The sequence below is a fragment of the Larus michahellis genome, chromosome 4 (genome assembly GCF_964199755.1).
Source record: "Larus michahellis chromosome 4, bLarMic1.1, whole genome shotgun sequence".
In the NCBI taxonomy this organism is placed as follows: Eukaryota; Metazoa; Chordata; class Aves; order Charadriiformes; family Laridae; genus Larus; species Larus michahellis.
Genome location: NC_133899.1, coordinates 3,809,313 through 3,826,612, shown reverse-complemented (window position 1 = coordinate 3,826,612; position 17,300 = coordinate 3,809,313). Strand labels below are relative to the sequence as shown.

Here is a 17,300-nt window from a genome sequence, read left to right as displayed (position 1 = left end):
TAAAAAACCTTGCGGTGTGTGAGCTGAGGATACGTTTAAAGCACATAAAGGTAAAAAAGCTGAAGGGTGACAAACAAATTAGTGACAGCTCAGGCAGGCTTCTGCACCCTGTTTTTTTCTTGTAGCATGAACACCATCTAGTGGGACACGGGCAGCAAGTGCGTAAGGGTTGTGTATGCTGATAAGCGCAATAAAATACATCTGCCCCCATGTCTGTGGGTGGTTTGGGGTTTTTTTGTTGCGTTTCCTTCTGCTTCTGTGCTGAAAAAATACGGACCTCAGAAAAGATTGGTTTTTTGTCTAGTCTTCTATTTCCCAACAGCTGGTTTCACACACCAAAAGAAATGGGGTAGCTGATGCCAACGCCTCTGCCACTCAAAAGTATGTCAACACCTATAGATGCAAAATCGTAAGAGCCGATCTTTTTCTAAAACTTCCTTCTCCCTCCATGTTTTCCCTTGATATCACTAGTACATCATTTATTCAGGAATAAAAACGAAATGAAGAAAAGCATTTTTTTCTTGGGTACATATTACAGGGGCACAGTGATGGTTATAGTGAGCTTAACCCTTAAGAAAATTGAAGCACGTTGCTGTCCTTGCGCTTTTATCTCGGGATGGCAGATATATGACAGTTACCCAGAACTTAGAAAAAAGTTATGTACTGTGTTGGGGTGTTTTTAGCAGTATCAACTCGACAGGACTCTGCATGTTGTCACACCCAGGAGGTTGTACACTTCAGCAGTTCCCACACATGCTTTTATCAGTGACAGCTTCTAATTCAGGGGAAGTTTTGCAATGGATTTCGGTGGAACTGATGTTTAATGACTTGTCACCACACTGTAACTAGCGCGTTTGTCCACTGGATGGTGCATCGCTTATTTCTGCCGCCCTGAGTAGCGTTAGTCATACTGACCATATGACACTGGCAAACAGCCTGCCTCCAGATGCAAATGCAGGGAGAAAACGTGTATAGGCAAAGCACTTATTTGACATTTTTTAAAGAAACATCACATATAATGTGAAACCAGGAAATTCTCTCCAAGATCTGAGCTTTCTTGGCCATTCTTTCTGGAAGTAGTTCTGAAAATCCAGTTCCATTGGCAGCTCTCTGAGGAGGAGAGGCCATGATGCATTTTTTTTTTTTTTCTCTTGGCTTTGATTTCTGTTCAAACACTGCTAGAGAGACTGGCTAGCTTTGTACAGCAAATACAGCCAGGGCTCGCTGCAGTGCAAAGATCTGGAGAACCAGCCCGGACCTCAGGGCTACGCTTACTCTGATTTTGCAGGCCCTTGATTCCTGAGGACGTCGCATTTTTTTCTGAGGGAATATAGTCCTAACATACCAATTTCCTTTGCCAGGCAGCTGGATATAAAAGAGGCAGTGCTGTTTAAAACGTTCGCATCGCAATGAGAAGTTTGACAGTCAATACTGCAGATGCTTAAGAGCAAGTTAACAGAAATTCTTAAATTCAGCTTGCTTTGTTCTCTGTGTTTTTAGCGCCGTGCAGGTCACAGGTTTCTCATTTCCTCCTGAACTTAAAAACAAATAAAACAGTTGAATATTTTCCTCCCCGCATTTTCACTAAGCGTGTGGAGCAGATCTTAAGACTGTTTTAATATGCACAGCATTGTTTTTTGCCATGCTAAAAACATTACCAGACATGTCAGGACTTTGGTTCTTCTGCGAGTCCTGCTGTTTTGGAACCCATTTCCACAGCAAACAATATTGCCAAGATAAATTGTTTGCCAGAGATAACTTCGAGTCCTCAAACAAATTACCTAAGAAATGTTGAAACATAATGCTGCACGAAGCAAATTGTTTCCATGCTTCCTGTCCTGGTAGGAAGGAACGGAGCTTATCTCTGTTATAGATTCCATAGAGACAGCCACAGTACCTTAACCCATGCGTTGTTTAGACTATGGGAGTTTTTGAATACTTCACATATCAGAGGAAGATATGAAATATTCACGCCCCATTTATCCTGCCCTCAGCAATGCAAATACCGAAATTGAAATCATTTTTATAAGGACTCCAGCAGTTTGGCAAAGGGCAGTAGAGCTGCTCGTGGATTGCGTTAGAGAAAAAAGGAAGAGTTTACAAGAATACGTCATTCGCCGTAGGCGCTTACATCTCGAGCAGACTGTTCCGCTGTCGGGGGCTTAATTATGCGCATGTTTGTAAAGTCCCAAAGGTTTCTCATTTGTGTGGATTTTTCCCCATTGAATATTGCTTTGTGTCAATAGCGTGTTTAAATTTTAACTAAAAATAAAAGCTGGTTTTCATAATCCATTCCCTTTGCAGACTTTCTCCGTACTGAGACATATCTGCTGTGCTGCAGGTGCGGGGTGATACTGTTGTGACATGTCTCCTATTTTTGTACCATTTTCAGTCCCTCCACGACACAATCTGAAGAAAATAACCTTTATTAGCTCTCTGGCTCTCTGCCTGCTCTATGCGGTTAACTTTAAGATGTACCCCTTGGATATTAACCGAAGCAATGGCGATTTACAGAAATAAATTTGTGAACCTCATTGTCTTAATTCTGGTGCCTTCTGCTTTTTAGTTCCTTTCTACCTTTGATTTGATGTGGTCTATGGATAGCAAGAAAGCAATACAGAACAGCTGTGCCCAGTCTCAGAAAAGGGGAACTGTGTAAAAATAAGGAAGCTTTTTAAGAAGAAGGTAAAAGGAACATCTAAGACACTAAAGGCTTCTGAAGCATAGATAGAAACATGATCGTAGAGGCAGAGTAAGTGCACATCGGTATCAGAAAAGATGAGGTAAAAGGCAAAAAGAAGCAGCAGAGACAAGGAGGTTGTTAAAAACCAGTTGCATTCAAAGAAGAAAATCGAAAGAACCATAAGTACTGATCCGTTACACACAAACCACAGCAGAGGTGGTTATAAAACCAAATCGAGGAACAACTGAGGCAAGGCGTAAAAATGTACAGTAAATGCTTCTTCAAGTAACAGGACGTCTGTTGAAAAGTCCGTAGAGCTAACAGAGTCAAACCACTCAGAAGACAAAAGAAACAAGGGGTTCCAGGAGCCCCGTCTTTCTCTGAAGCGAGATCAGCTACACTTCAACCACTCCTGAGAGGCTGGGTTTATTTTAGTGTAGGGAAATGAGACTAAACGCTTACTAATTGCAAAAGGAATAAAAAGATCTATTGTGCCAGCCAAAAGCCTTCAAAAATATGGGTTCTAGAAATGGTACCTACAAGGGATGCTGAAGGGATGCCCGCTGCGATTTTCCTTTTGGTGCCTTGGATGAAAGGGGCTGCCAAGCCCTTCAGCAGGAGCAAGCGCAGGACCCACTTACCCTGAGCCCAATAAAATAGGGTCAGAAATCTAAAATTGGAACTAGATGATCTTTAAGGTCCCTTCTAACCTGAACCATTCTGTGATTCTATGATTCATTTTTGCCCGGGATCCTAACACAGGCTGAAGGCAGGAGTTAAGCGCTGCTCTTGAACGTCATTCCGCCTCCACCACTCACTTCAAACTCTCTTATTCCGTCCACCCTCAGGAAGAGCCACATCTCACAGGTCCCGTTGGGACGTTTGGCCAGACGAGCAATCACAAAGGTCTTGTTGGTCTCTGCAAAGCCGGTGAAGTAAACCGAATCCATTCAATGATTCTATGATCCGGATCAAAGAGATGGAAACAGCCACAACCTTCAGCCTCGGGGAAGAGCCACTGACATTGCCCTCATAGCCCCCGGTAGCCCCAGGGGGGAGACCCCAAAACCCACCTCTCCTGCCCCACAACGCTTATCCCGGAGGATTTCCTAGAAAACTTGTCAGTGCCTCTCCAGGGGAACTGCCTGACCCTCCCTCTGCGCGCTTCCACGCAGCTGTGTGAACCGCGCGCACAGATGGCGTTTCTCGGGAGAAAAAAAAAAAAAAAAAAAAAATTAATAAAAAAAAAAAAATTAAAAAAACCAAAAGGAGCAAATGCAACTTCCCAGGGTGACCTCAGCGCGCCGGCAGCCGGGACAAGCCCCTCGCGGAAATGACCGCCACCGGCCCCGGGACACCCCCGTGACCGGCACCGCCGCGGGCTTTGGCCGCAGCCGGCGCCCCGCTCCGCACCCCGCGCCCCGCTGCGCACCGCTCCGCGCCCGGCCATGCCGGGGCTGCTGGCGCTGCTGGCGGCGGCGCTGCTGGCGCTGCTGGGGGCGCGGCGGGCGGTCCCCCCCGGCGCCTGGTGGCCGCTGAAGCGCTGGGTGCTGGGCTGCCTCCTGCTCTTCCACGGCGCCTGCAGGCAGCGGGCGGCCGGCGGAGCCCCCGCAGAGCCGCGGAGGCCGCGACCGCTCCGCCCCGACCCCCACGTGAGTGTCCCACCGCCCCCCCCCCCCCCCCCCCCCGGCACCCCCCCAAATCCTGGGACCCCCTTCCCCGGCGATCCCCCTTCCTCGGGAGTCCCTTCCGTGACACCCCTTTCCCTGGCTCCCCTGCATCCCCCTTCCCTGGCACCCCTGCATCCCCCATCCCTGGCACCCCCATCTCCCTGCGCTCCTGGGACCCCCCTGTTCCCCTGGGACCCCAGCACCCCTACCCCCCAGTCCCTGGAACCCCCGTCCCCACATTCCCCCACAACACCCGTTCCTTTTGGAGCTGCACCCCCATCCCCAATCCCTGGAACCTCCATCCCCTGGGGCCCCGGAACCTCCATCCCCTGGGGCCCCAGCACCCCCATCTCCCTGCACCCCTGGCACCCCCTGTTCCTCTGGGACCCCAGCACCCCTACCCCCCAATCCCTGGAACCCCCATCCCCACGTTCTCCCACAACACCCATTCCTCTTGGAGCCGTACCCCCACGGACCCACACCACCTCCATCTGCAGGACCCCACAAGGACCTGCACCCCTCCCTGCAACCCAGCACCTTGCGGCCCCCCCTGGGACCTGCATCCCTCAGGAACCCCCACCCCCTGCGTCCTGGTGCCTGGCACCCCGGTGCTTGACCCGTAACGCCTCAGGACCCACATCCTTTTTCCTCTTTCAACACATCCCAGGGAGGGCAGGGTGGGGATGTCGCCTTGGCTGTCCCTTGCAGGGAAAAGGATTTGCCTCTGATCAGGCCAGCTGATATTGGTGGGGAAAAGCAGACACGCTATGGGACACAGAAACCTTTCATTTTAACACACTTGGTGAATTGAATCTAATTTTCCAGGGCGGGGGTACTTGTCTGCTTCATCCCCCTATCTACAACCTGTACCTCGCTTGTGTTCGTGGACCACCCTGCCAAAATACTCCCCGTGCCTGACAGGCAGCTCTGGGTGGGCTTTGCTGCGTTATTTGGGGAGAGGGGGAACCAGGAAGGCTGACGAGATAGGATTTCCCTTGCTTTTCCTTGCCTCATCGAAATTCGTCTTGCAGATGCCAGCTGAGATTTTGGATCCCAAGTCATTTTCTGTGAAAAATGAACTTCTTCCTAACATTTCCTGGAGCCTTCTGGGAATCCTGAAGACATATTTAACAAATGCACTGAGGCTTCTGCTTCGCCTTTTAAAAAAGAAGCTGTTTTCTCTAGCTTTTCCTTTCTGCTAATTAAGCTGCCGCTTAGAGCGTTTTGAAGTGTTTTGCCAATCTCGCCCAAATTTGCTAGGGCAGGAGTGGCACCATCTCCCAGATCAAGCTGACATGCAGGGTGCTTTGAGATACAGCCAAGGGCTCTGGGCTTTCCTCTCCGCTCCTCCCAGCAGCAGCACTGGAGCAACACTTAGAAGGGAGGTCCAGAAACGGACCTGGAAAATACTTCCAGAGATGGTGTCCTTGAATTTTTGCGTTGGCATCCAGTAGGCTCGCTTTGTGGGTATTTGCAGATCCCGTGCCCTCAAAATCCCCCCTCGTCTGTATGCATAAAGGGAATAATAATCTGATTTCAGTGTGGGTTTTTTTTGCATTTTACGGTGGATAGTTTTTCAGAAGCAGAACATCATCCGTGCCCAAAAAATGCATACGTAAATATTAATTTCCCCATTCCGACTTTTAAAGTTCTGCACAAGTGCATGAAAATATACATCTGAGCGTGAGGCTGTGGACTTCGGTGCCTAACGGGTTTTGAGGTTGGAGCTGTACACTGGCCCTACGCCAGCCCAGCTGCTAATCATGTCAGTCGAGTGCTGGGTTTCTTACGGCTTTCTCTCTTTCTCTTCCTTTTTCCTTCTTATTTCTGTTTCCCTTAAGTATAAGTCGTCCTAGATACTAGATAGTCGTCTTAGGTACTTGGATACTAGATGCTGGAGCTAGATGGGGAAACAGCATGTTTGTGGCTCAATTTCTTCTTCTTGAGGACACATTTCATAAGGATTTTGGTCAAAGGAACTTCTCGCTGCAAAATAATCGCCTCAATTCAGGTAATATTTGAGCTCGTCCGTGGCTATCATGCAATAATTATGTTCCGTCTCTAAAACTGCTTCTCATCTGCTCCCTCTCTGCTTTCTCTGATGAGGGAATGGGCAAACGAGAAAGGAAAAATGCTTTTGTGTCAATAAATACCGTGCGTGTTGCATGCCGGATTAACCCCATGTTCTCTGAGGACGTGGACTGTCCTGTCTTGTGAACGAGATTTCACTGCTGCCAGCAAAACTCTCTGGCTCTTCGCTGGGGTCCCTGCTAGTAAATATAAAAAGTGAAAGTAAAATGTGATTCCTGAGAAAAAAAGCCCATGGAAAACAAAGGATTACTCACCCTCTCCCCCTCCCTTCCTGCCTGCAGCTGGAGCTGAAATCCGTTTCCCTTTCCCTAGGCGCTGGATTCGGTTTACTTCACCGGCTTTGCAGAGACCAACAAGACCTTTGTGATTGCTCGTCTGGCCAAACGTCCCAACGGGACCTGTGAGATGTGGCTCTTCCTGAGGGTGGACGGAATAGGAGAGTTTGAAGTGAGTGGTGGAGGCGGAATGACGTTCAAGAGCAGCGCTTAACTCCTGCCTTCAGCCTGTGTTAGGATCCCGGGCAAAAATGAATCATAGAATCACAGAATGGTTCAGGTTAGAAGGGACCTTAAAGATCATCTAGTTCCAACCCCCTGCCCTGGGCAGGGACACCTCCCACCAGCCCAGGTTGCTCAAAGCCCCATCCAGCCTGGCCTTGAACACCTCCAGGGATGGGGCAGCCACAGCTTCTCTGGGCAACCCGTTGCAGTGCCTCACCACCCTCACGGTAAAGAATTTCTTCCTAATATCTAATCTAAATCTCCCCTTTTTCCATGCCCTTGCATGTTCTCTGCATCTTCACTCTCCTAACGGTGCCACATCGGTGCTGTGACTGAAGGCAGTGGTAGAACTGGCCAGATTACTGGTTATGTCTCGTTTTAGGAGTGAGGTGTCTGACACTCATTCCCTTTTTCCCATAATGTGCACAGAACAGAGCATATTTTCTAAAATACGTCTTGGGAAGTCTCCCAGGAAGAATTTGAGCATTCTGTCTTTTTGGTGACGTGCAGCACATGGTTAATAGACGTTGTGTGGTTATGGGTGATTTTTTTTTCCCCTTTTCTAATGAGTGAATACTGTAAAAACCATTGTGGAACCGGCTCTTTTCAGAGAGAAAGGAAAGCTATTGGAGAGTTGTATGTACATCTGCTTCATTCTTGCTAAAAGGAAGACAGTATTAATCATTATTTTGCCCGTGGATTTTATTTTTTGTTAATAGCTGAATGTAGTAAAGAAGGAGGGAAGATCTGACATAGATCCCTTTGCAATCCACTGACTATCTTTACGTCCACAAATTTGTTTTGCTAAGTAGTCGTGACCAGAAAAAGCAGGAGATGTCCGATTTGCCGAAAAACAAACCAGGGAAGATTGATTGTAGAAGCGCATGATGCGGTTTTCTAGGAATATTTAGTAAAACAACACTGCTTTGGGGCTTTGTCATTTAGAACTGCCAGCCAAGTTCGGGATCTTCTTAGATCCTTCCCTACAGCAACAGGCGTAAGCTCTCTTTTAGAAAAGCGGCAGCTTTAAGAAACAAGATGTATTTTTCGAAGAGCAGCTGAAGAGTTTTGGGAGCTTGCGTGCACTAGAAATTTAAATCAGTTTAGTCTAAAAATAAATTCACCCGCAAAGCCCTGCCCCAGAGCGACAGAGTCACTAACGCAAGGAGCGGAGCTCTTGCAGTGACCTCCCTGCACGCAGCTAATTCAGTTGCGTTATCTGAAACAATCCTGTATTATCTTAGAACGCAGGTGGGTTAGGTGCAATTTCCCTTCTCTAATAATCTGATTATGCGAAGCAGGTAGAACTGAAAAACCAATTCAACCAAACGTTCCCCCTGCAGAGGACCGTCGGAGCAGGAATTCACCCACGTTGCATCCCCACAATTGTATTAAGCAAATGTTTTCCTTAAATGCCTTTTTAGCACCCACAGCATCCAAACATGATGGTGAGTGATGAATCTGAAGAGATTTGGAGTGCAGGAGGGCTCACTATTGAATACCTGGAGCCCCAAAGTCGCTGGAAAATAAGCTTCGATGGATTACTCAGGTACTGCAGCACCCTGTAGTTTCATTTATCTACACTTTAGATGAAGGGGTTTTGAACACTGTCTGGCAATATATTTAACCGATTTGAACCAAAAGCTATTCGGTAACAATAGCGTGCGTTGATTTTTATGGAATCAAAGTACAGCTAGTAATATCTGTCTGGTGTAGGGTTGTAATACAGCATTGCTATTCCACCTTAGCACACAAGAGCCCCATTCTTCTGCGGCGCCTCCTGTTGCGTCCACTTCCAAGCACGTAAGAAACATTTTGCTGTTCGTTTGGGAGGGTTACAAAATTGTAGCGCTTTGCCTTACAGGAAAGGAGCCTACCGACAGCAATGGAGTGAAGAGGAAGGCGAACTTGTGCCGGTTAAATTCTCTTTCCAGTAAGAGCATTTCACTTTTGCTCCGGGATGTATAGCTGAGTTCATGGATAGAGATTTGGTTCCTGTTTTCAAAGGCTCATGTGCACAAAGTAACGCATGAAGCCCTGCCTCCGCTTTCTGTTTATGGGCTTCTGTGCCTGATGTCTGATACAGACCTTTTGTCTGATAAAAAACGATCTGCTGTCGAAGTAGCACAGCAGTCCTGGAGTAATGCTGCATTTGTGCCTCTGAAGAGACGATGTGAGAGAAAGCAGCACGCTATCGCTTGTGGCTCTGCCCTGCCAGCTTCCCTTCCTGGGTAATCTGTTGGGTCTTTCAGGCCGTCGTTGCTCTTCTTGGTTTCCTTTTGTTTGCTGCCTTGAAAAGTCATAACGTATTTCAAATGACAAAAATCAGAATTTTCCAATGATGATGTAACATCCAAAGATTGCCATTGCCAGAGCAGCAAGTGCACAGCTTGGCCTGGTATGACCTGAAAGCTAATAATGTCTCTTATGTTTTTCCCCCTCTTTCCGTAGTTGGGAGAACTTCACAGAAGTCTTTAACTTTAGTGTCGACAGTCACCCCAGCACATTTGCACGTGCTTTTGCCCAGGAACCGTGGACCATCGAGTTCTTCCAGAGGGTCAAAAAGTGAGAGGCGAGATTAATTTCCTCTGGGGTTAATAGTCATTTTTCTGCAGATCTCTTCAGGGTCTGTCGTGTGCTGTTGTAGGTGATTTTAGAAGGTGGGTTTCATTTGAAGTGAGCTAGTAAAGGCCATGGCTCCTGTCAGGTGTCTCCTGGTTTCATTGCTACATCAGACCTGGTTTCATTACTTCATCTAAGGAGGATCCTGCACACAGACGGGGTCTTCCTGATGCGTGGGTGGAGGGACCTGCCCACAGTTTTGGTTTGTAAAACCTTGAGCATCGGGAATATTTCTTATTCTGACTGTATTTCATTGCTAACAACCTGATTTGGGCCGCTTCCAAAGCCGATGGTGCAGGTGTAGCTAAGCAAAGGATCGAACATAATCGTGTGAAAGGAGGGCCAAACTTGGTGTTTCAATTACTACACGAGCTCCGGAGAGCTGAAAAGACGGGAAGAAAAAAATGAGTTATCAATAGCGTGTTGTCTAAATACAGGCAGAAGATACGTATACCGAAAGTGTATTGTGCTCGGCGATACCCGCCGACTTCTAAGCAGCGACTGTTTGGCAGTTGAGCATTTTGTCAAACAGCGGGAAATTTTATAGTCTGTCAGGGTGGAAATTTGTCGCCGTTTCATTCTTCAGGTGTCTCAGAGCCATTATTAGCAATAACTGGAAAATGTAGAAGTGGTTGCTAATGTGTAAAATCTGGCATAGCCGTGATCCAGATGCTCTGAAATCTCTCCTTCATTTTGGAATATAAGTCTATCAGATTGGCATTGGGGCCGCCTTGATTTTGCCTTGTTGATTTGGCCTCTCCATTTACCCTTTTCTGTCTCCCAGGCAAAGGGAACAACATTTCCGACATGAGCAGTGGGGCCAGTCTGTTGGAGAAATTGAAATAAAAAATCACGAGAAAACGGAACTTTCCCTCAAAGGCGTTCGGAGCCACTCCTACGGTAACAGCACCAGAAACAATTCGCTCCCTCGGCTGCCTTCACTGTAGCTGGTACTGGCAGGGCAGTGGGACTATAGATTATCCTTAAAAATGACCAATTTCATGACTGGGCACGATGTTAAGACATTTCATAGGAAATACCATTACTGTTTTGGGGACACGCATACGCTTACCATGTTGTGAATTACTGGATATTTCTTTATCCAAAGTTCGGTTCAAGTCGGGTACTATTAGTTCACTTTTTCCAGCAATGGTGAACTTTAGGTTGGGTGATTTTGCTCTTTTTTTTTTTGCAGGTATCCGGGACTGGTCTGAGATTTACCGTTACGTCATGATTTTGGTACACTTTGAGGTAGGTATTAACATGCCGATGTGCTACTTGACCATGAAAATGGAGGCATTCCTGAGCTTGTCAGTCCTGTTTAAATAACCAGAAATAAGGCACTGGGAGCACCCGCGGTGTGCAATCAGAAGCGCTAACTGGTGCCATCATTAGCACTTATCGGTGTTGGGAGCCTCTCGTGTGTGTAAAAGCTGAGATTTTGCTACACTGATTGAGCCAACGGTTGTTTTGGTAACTTGAAACTGCTTGTTTTGGCATTTTTAAGAAAAATTAGATAGGCAGCTTTACAGGACACGTTCTCAGTTGCCGCAAATACCCAGCACTTAGCGGAGTTGATGCAGTGCTGATTCACACCCAGTGAGAGCCTGAGGTGCTCGAAGGCATCCTAAGCCTTCGTGACAGCAGTCGACAGATAATTCTGCCTGCGCTGAGCTCTAATTCTCTGCTTTGCCGTTGTGGCTGTGCCGGAGGAGAGCCAGCGCCGTGGCTGCTGGGAGCGCACAGCCGGGGGAAACGCTGAATGCTGGCCATACAAGCTGGCACGCAACCCCAACAGATGGTCCCGAAGTGGCATTTCCTTTGCCAACGCAGGCGTGAAGAAATTTAAACTCTCTATTATAGGCAGAATGACAGGAGGTAAGACTGAATTCAGAATTAAAGTTCTTTTGCCAGCCAGCACAAAACCACACCTTGGAAAACCCCACATACGTGCAGATCCAGTAGCTGTTGCGATTTAACATATGCCTGCATACCTTTCAATAAGACTGTGCTTTTGCGCTGTAACGTGTACAATCAGGTAGTAACCTTTCCCTTTTCTTCATCATTATTCGAGCCTTAAAAGGACTGCTGCTCTTCCCCTCCTAATTAAAAGCTGTCTGACTGTTTGCTAAGAAGGAATTAAAGTTTATTGCCAATTGAAGTTTGGAGTCCTCGTACCCTGAGTGTCTGTACATATATAACACCACAGCGTAGGCTTATATTTGCCTCAGAGCAGCCCAAGTGGAGCCTGAAGGGATTCGGACTCAAGGATGGAAGAGAAATGAAAAAAAACCCCATGAGATTCCAGTTCCTTCTTACTTAACATTTTTCCTATATGCTGTCCTTGGGCATAGAATAATATAGGTTAGAAGAGATGTCTGATGAAAGTAGGACCAACTTTGACAGGTTGCCCATCAGATTTGAACATGGCTGGCTGACGTCTCTGCAGGTATTGTTTCCCACCTCCTCTTATGCCTGCTTGCTGTGGGCTTTTTCTTGTCCTTAATGTCCTTAACTTGTCCTGCTTTATATTCTTGGGCTCTCTGCAGCCAGAGTTTCATGGAAGACGTATTGAGAAGATTTAAAAGTACGAAGTCATAGCACGCTGCACAACCCGAGTTGTACCTTCTCGGTCAAGCCAGAGTATGATCCGCGCAAAGGAGCCCACAGGAATTAGACTGCTTTTTCTTTATTGCTCTCTTACAGGATGGGACTGCGGCACATTTGACGGTCATTAATATGCCAGCTACCACAACTAAGTGAGTGACCAAGAAAGTTTATGCTGCTAAAAACAAATGTTTTAAAGGTGACAGAAGTTGCTCCGCAGGATGTCCGTATGCACATTCTTGCTTTGAACCTGGTGCAGCCCAATTTCCATCCACACCTTCTTGCTCCCCACTCCCTCCGCCCAATTTTCCATTTGCAATTAGTCACAAGGACAGCTTTTGCCTTCAATTACTTCCTTTCCATTCAGTTTCTGTTTGGCTGATGCAGCTGCCCGTCTTACTGTCCAGATGATTTAGAGCTACAAATTGGGCGCTTCCAGCTATTTAGGAAGGTGTGTCCGTCTGTAATGGGGCATTCCGCAGGGAGCCCTGCCTTGCTGACTGCCGCTCTCCGCATCCAGAAGCTCAAAGACCAGCGTTCATGGCCCTCTGACCGAGTGGGACCAAGTGACCTGCCTGTCCCACCACAATCCATCCTGCAAGCTTCATCTTCCCTGCATGCCTGGCTTTCCCCGCCCAGCGCTTGCAATATCCCACAGTATAACCTTTTTCATTGATTCTTGCTGCTTTCCAGGGATGAAGGCCGTGCTCAGCATTGAGCTCCCCTGGAAGGCCAACGTGCCGGTCCGTTTGAGCTTTGGTTGGACTTTAATTCTGCTCCATTTCTTCCCCCTTCAGCCTCGCTGTAGGTTACGTCTTTTTCCCCGATGGGAGGAAGGCTGGCATTGAGTGGTCCAACGCCTCGCTGGCTGAGATGGCCGATGACGGCGTTATCAAGGATGAATACGGAGTCAGTTTTACTGCTGGTAAGCGACGTGCAGCCCTGTATCTGCTTTCAGCTTTTTGGCACGCAGTTAATTTAGTGGAGGAAAGACTACTCAGTAAAACTCCTTGGAGCAAATTTGAAAGCTAAGCGCATCGTCTTACACCCTGAGAAATTTACTTCTGCGCTTAAAGTTAAGTCATATGTGTGGGGTGTCATCGGTGAAACGGGGGGGTGTGTGTCCACTGCAGGCAGCTGTGTCAGAGGGAGAGTTACAGTTTCTATTTGTGATGACTGTAGCTTATGATAATCCAGATAAACTACGTGATTTTCACTTTTGGGGCATCAAAACGTATGTTATGAGGTGGATTCAGCTGCTCTGGAAATACGGCTTGGTCAAAGATTTTACTTAATTTACAAACCAGACAGGGAAACTACTGCTGCTTAGAAAAGCACGAAAAGAAACCGTATAGAAAAATAATAGATCTTGGGAATTTTGGAGATAAAGTACTGTTGAAGGTTGGAGACTTTCTACCCTTTTTACTCTTACCAAAGGTGGCGAGTACTTCGATGTTTCTGCAGCGCTGGATAAGCAGGCTTGCCCCGCGGTGTATAATGGCCTGACTGGAAGAGGCGTTTTCCACGAGTGCATTGCGGATTTCCAACTAAACGGGTCAACGCAAGGCTGGGGCTTGGTTGAGTTTTATTACAGGTAAAACAATGACAGGCAAGAAGAGGTAAAGAATTCCCATCCTCCTGTATTGACCTATGTGGCTACAGCTCCATAGATATTTGAAGCGTAAATGCACAGATTTTTTTACCGGATGTAAAGAAATGTTGGTCGTTTAATGCTTAATGTGTTTATTAAATTGGCAAACAAGATATATATTTTATATATATTAAATCTATACCTTAAAAGAATGATTATGCAAGCACTTCATACACGAAGACAAACCACGGGCACTTGGTGCAGTTGTTTGTTATATAGGGTTATGCAGGATTTTATATAGATTCCCCATACAGGTTTATGAGTTAGTGGATGGCACATTCTGGAGACTGTCTTAATTAGGCAATCTGTCATGTTATAAAAATACTGAGTCCTCTGCCCCGAACAGCAGGCTAACCGCTTAGAGGGTGAAATTTGCTCACACAAGTATTTGTCAGACTAGAGCACAGAACAGATAAAGGATCAGAAAATCAACACAGGAATGCCTCTTCTAGGGGAAAGGATTACATCCACAAAATATGTGCTTCTCGGTGAATTGCTGTTTCTCCTGCCACGTGATTATCACAGTCTTTTCCTGGAGCCTTTTCCCTATTGAGTCTTTTCTCTCATGAAAAAAAAAAAAGGCAAGTTTGGTTGTTTACATTTAGTTTGCCTTTTTAAATAAACACTAATTCTTGGCGGTCGGAGGAAACGCCATAGGTGACTTAGTGCTTAGAGATACAACTTAGCGATGGTTTTTATCAGAGTTAGGTTGATGGTTGGACTAGATGATCTGAAAGGTCCTTTCCAACCTCAGCGATTCTGTGATTCTATGACTTCCAGAAGACTGAGAACTCAGCTTCTTCTGAAAACCAGACACATTTAAAGCGCATCAAATAGGCCACTAAACCCCGAAATGCCCGCTGGTTGAACTTGAAAGCCGTGGCCTGTACCTGCTCCGCTCCCTTCACTGGCTGTCAAAACCTGCATGGTGGAGGAAATGACCCAGCCCAGAAAGTCTCTGCTAAAACCCAAACAAGGCACCCTCGGCAAGTCCGGACAGCCCTGGACATTTCTAGATCCGCCCCAGTAAGGCTTAATTTGGCAATGCCGACAAAATTCCCCTAGGCTCCCATCTCGTGTCTGCTTCCAACTCAAAACCATGTTAGAAATTAAAGGGCGGGTGTCTGGTTCTTCCCCCTCGCCGCAGAACGCCAGCTCAGCCTCGCTGCTCTTCTTGCAGGGACGAAGCCGCCCAGCTGGTTCCGAATTTGCAGCTTGGTTCAAAAGCCGAAGGACCCAACCATTCTTCTTGGAGCCCTGTGGCTGACGGCTCTCCCCCGTGAGCGTTTGCAAGCTTGTCCCAGCGACGTAAGAAAGCAGCTTTCAAAAAATAAATAAATAAATAAAAAGTCATTCTCTGCAAAGTGCACAGTTTTGGGTGTGGAACTCATTGTCACAGGATGCTGCGGGGGTCAAGGGTATAAAAGGATGTGGAGAGAAATGAGAGACACTGGTGGTTGGTAACCGTGATGGTCTGGAGGCGGTTTAAAGGAAACCTGAACAGTTGATTGCAGGAGGACTGGACTAGGAGGGATCGCTCTACGCTCTGTCTTTCGGTATTTTTCCTAAACTGCTAGCTGCTCCCCACCATGAAGACCAGGACACTGGGTGACATGGATCTCTGGCCCAATTTAGCAGTTCCTCTGTTCTTTCAGATCTGTTTTTGAAATAAAAGCTCTATCTTTCTGAACTCTCTGGTTGTTATAGTCATTAAAACATGGGAAAAAGCTATTACAGGAGACTACAGTGATTTGATAGTCTTGTCTATAACTGTATGAGAGCTGAACTGGAAGAAGTAGGAGAAAGCACAACTCAATGAGGTGTCCTCTAGGAACAGCATTAATGGCCAATGAAATAAGTGATACAAACACATTTTTCCCTTGTCCGAAGCAAAGCCAGGATCTGGCAGTCCGATTTAGAAGATGTTCTGAATTTCTCATCATTCACTTGCATTTAGATGCCATATTAATCACAACGTCCGTTAGTCACTGATAGCTGCTGGCCCAAGGTAACCCTGCCCAGATGCCATTAAGTACTGAAAATTAAACTTACTTAAGATATGTCAAGAAAAAAAAGTTATGTGGAAGATCTGGACAGAAGGAATTAAGGAAAGATGCCTCACTCTGTATGCCAGGCAGCAATGCTGTGCAACTGCTGGGAGCATCATAAGGATAAGGATCATAAGGATCATAAGGGCCTACAAGAAAGCTGGGGAGGGACTTTTTAGGATGTCGGGTAATGGTAGGACTAGAGGGAATGGATTAAAGCTAGAGATGGGTCGATTCAGACTGGACGTTAGGAAGAAGTTCTTCACCGTGAGGGTGGTGAGACACTGGAACAGGTTGAAGGTGTTCAAAGCCAGGCTGGACGGGGCTTTGAGCAACCTGGTCTAGTGGGAGGTGTCCCTGCCCAGGGCAGGGGGGTTGGAACTAGATGGTGTTTAAGGTCCCTTCCAACCCAAACCATTCTATGATTTTGTGATTCTAAGATATGTTACAATAGTACCTCTACCCCATTTAAGAAAGTAATGGAATCTGGGTGCACATATATATATATATTTATAATCTCTGCTTAGGTTGATTCTGGAGGACAATTTAACAGACTTTAAAGAAGACTTTCTCCTTTCTGAGATAGTTCTTACACTTATTACTATTACAGCGTTACATGCAGAATAGGTGCGTGAATGTAAAATTATTCACCCCATATGTATCACAGGAATGACTGCCTGTCCAAATTTGGGATGCGTTACTGAACAAGGCTGGGATGACGCAAGCAACAGCCTGATGTGATACAACGGGCTGATTTTGTCAGCAGTCTCTTTGGCAGCCGTGCGGTAGGGTAGAGAGATTCCCACTCCCTGATTTATAACGTTGTCCCTGTTCGGCATTTGCGCCTGCGAGCTGTGCCCCACCGAACGCACAGGTTTGGGGTGCAAGCGCCATGCCCCCCCTTGCACCCCAAACCATCGGCTGTGTGTGCGAAGCAGGCTTAGGATTGCATTTCTTTTGGGATAGTCATTGACTCGGAGCTTTGGATTTTAGCCGGGCTTCTCCTATAAATACTTCTTTAGTTACAGTGGATTAAGAAACGCATTCTTGTGAGCCTTGCACAAGTTTAAAGATGTCTTAAATCTGCCTGAGCGCTGGAAGTCTCAATGCAGCGAAACAGGGAGCTTCTAAATTACTTGAGACAATGGTACTTTGACAGAAGGGAAAGCCTTATGCCTCTTTTTACACATAAGAAATCAGTCAGATAGGTAATTTTAGAAAGGTTAGAGAAACAGCGGCATTCTGCATCACAGTTTGTTCCTCCTAAGTATGTAGCTTGTCTTGCTATGATCTCAGGAACATCTGTTCCTTTTTTCTGTGGAGTTTTTGTCATCTCTCTCTTTCCTTTTTTCTTTTTTTTTCTTGAAGACCAAAACATTAACAGTTAGAAAAAAGGAACATACAGGCACATCATGAGCAAAGTCTTTG

At 46.5% G+C, this 17,300-nt stretch overlaps 1 protein-coding gene across 2 annotated transcripts; it reads left to right on the top strand.

The window, feature by feature from the left end:
- Positions 1–3,951: 3,951 nt before the first annotated feature.
- On the top strand, positions 3,952–15,191 carry LOC141741760 (uncharacterized). Of its 2 annotated transcripts, none has more exons than XM_074582789.1 (11): positions 3,952–4,335; positions 6,757–6,891; positions 8,369–8,493; positions 8,809–8,877; positions 9,396–9,509; positions 10,351–10,466; positions 10,762–10,817; positions 12,273–12,325; positions 12,971–13,098; positions 13,611–13,767; positions 15,005–15,191. In XM_074582789.1, the coding sequence occupies exons 1-11, from the start codon at positions 4,132–4,134 to the stop codon at positions 15,105–15,107; spliced, it is 1,260 nt and encodes a 419-aa protein (XP_074438890.1). In that variant the 5' UTR covers positions 3,952–4,131; the 3' UTR covers positions 15,108–15,191. The 2 variants fall into 2 exon arrangements, with proteins under 2 accessions (XP_074438890.1, XP_074438891.1); XM_074582790.1 differs by lacking the exon at positions 3,952–4,335 and adding an exon at positions 6,096–6,364.
- The last annotated feature ends 2,109 nt before the right edge of the window (positions 15,192–17,300 follow it).

Coding starts and splice junctions, on each gene's coding strand:
- LOC141741760 (XM_074582789.1), top strand. CDS start 4,132: ATGCCGGGGCTGCTGGCGCTGCTGGCGGCGGCGCTGCTGGCGCTGCTG. Junction 8,494..8,808: donor AGCTTCGATGGATTACTCAG/GTACTGCAGCAC, acceptor TTTGCCTTACAG/GAAAGGAGCCTACCGACAGC. Junction 9,510..10,350: donor TTCTTCCAGAGGGTCAAAAA/GTGAGAGGCGAG, acceptor TCTGTCTCCCAG/GCAAAGGGAACAACATTTCC.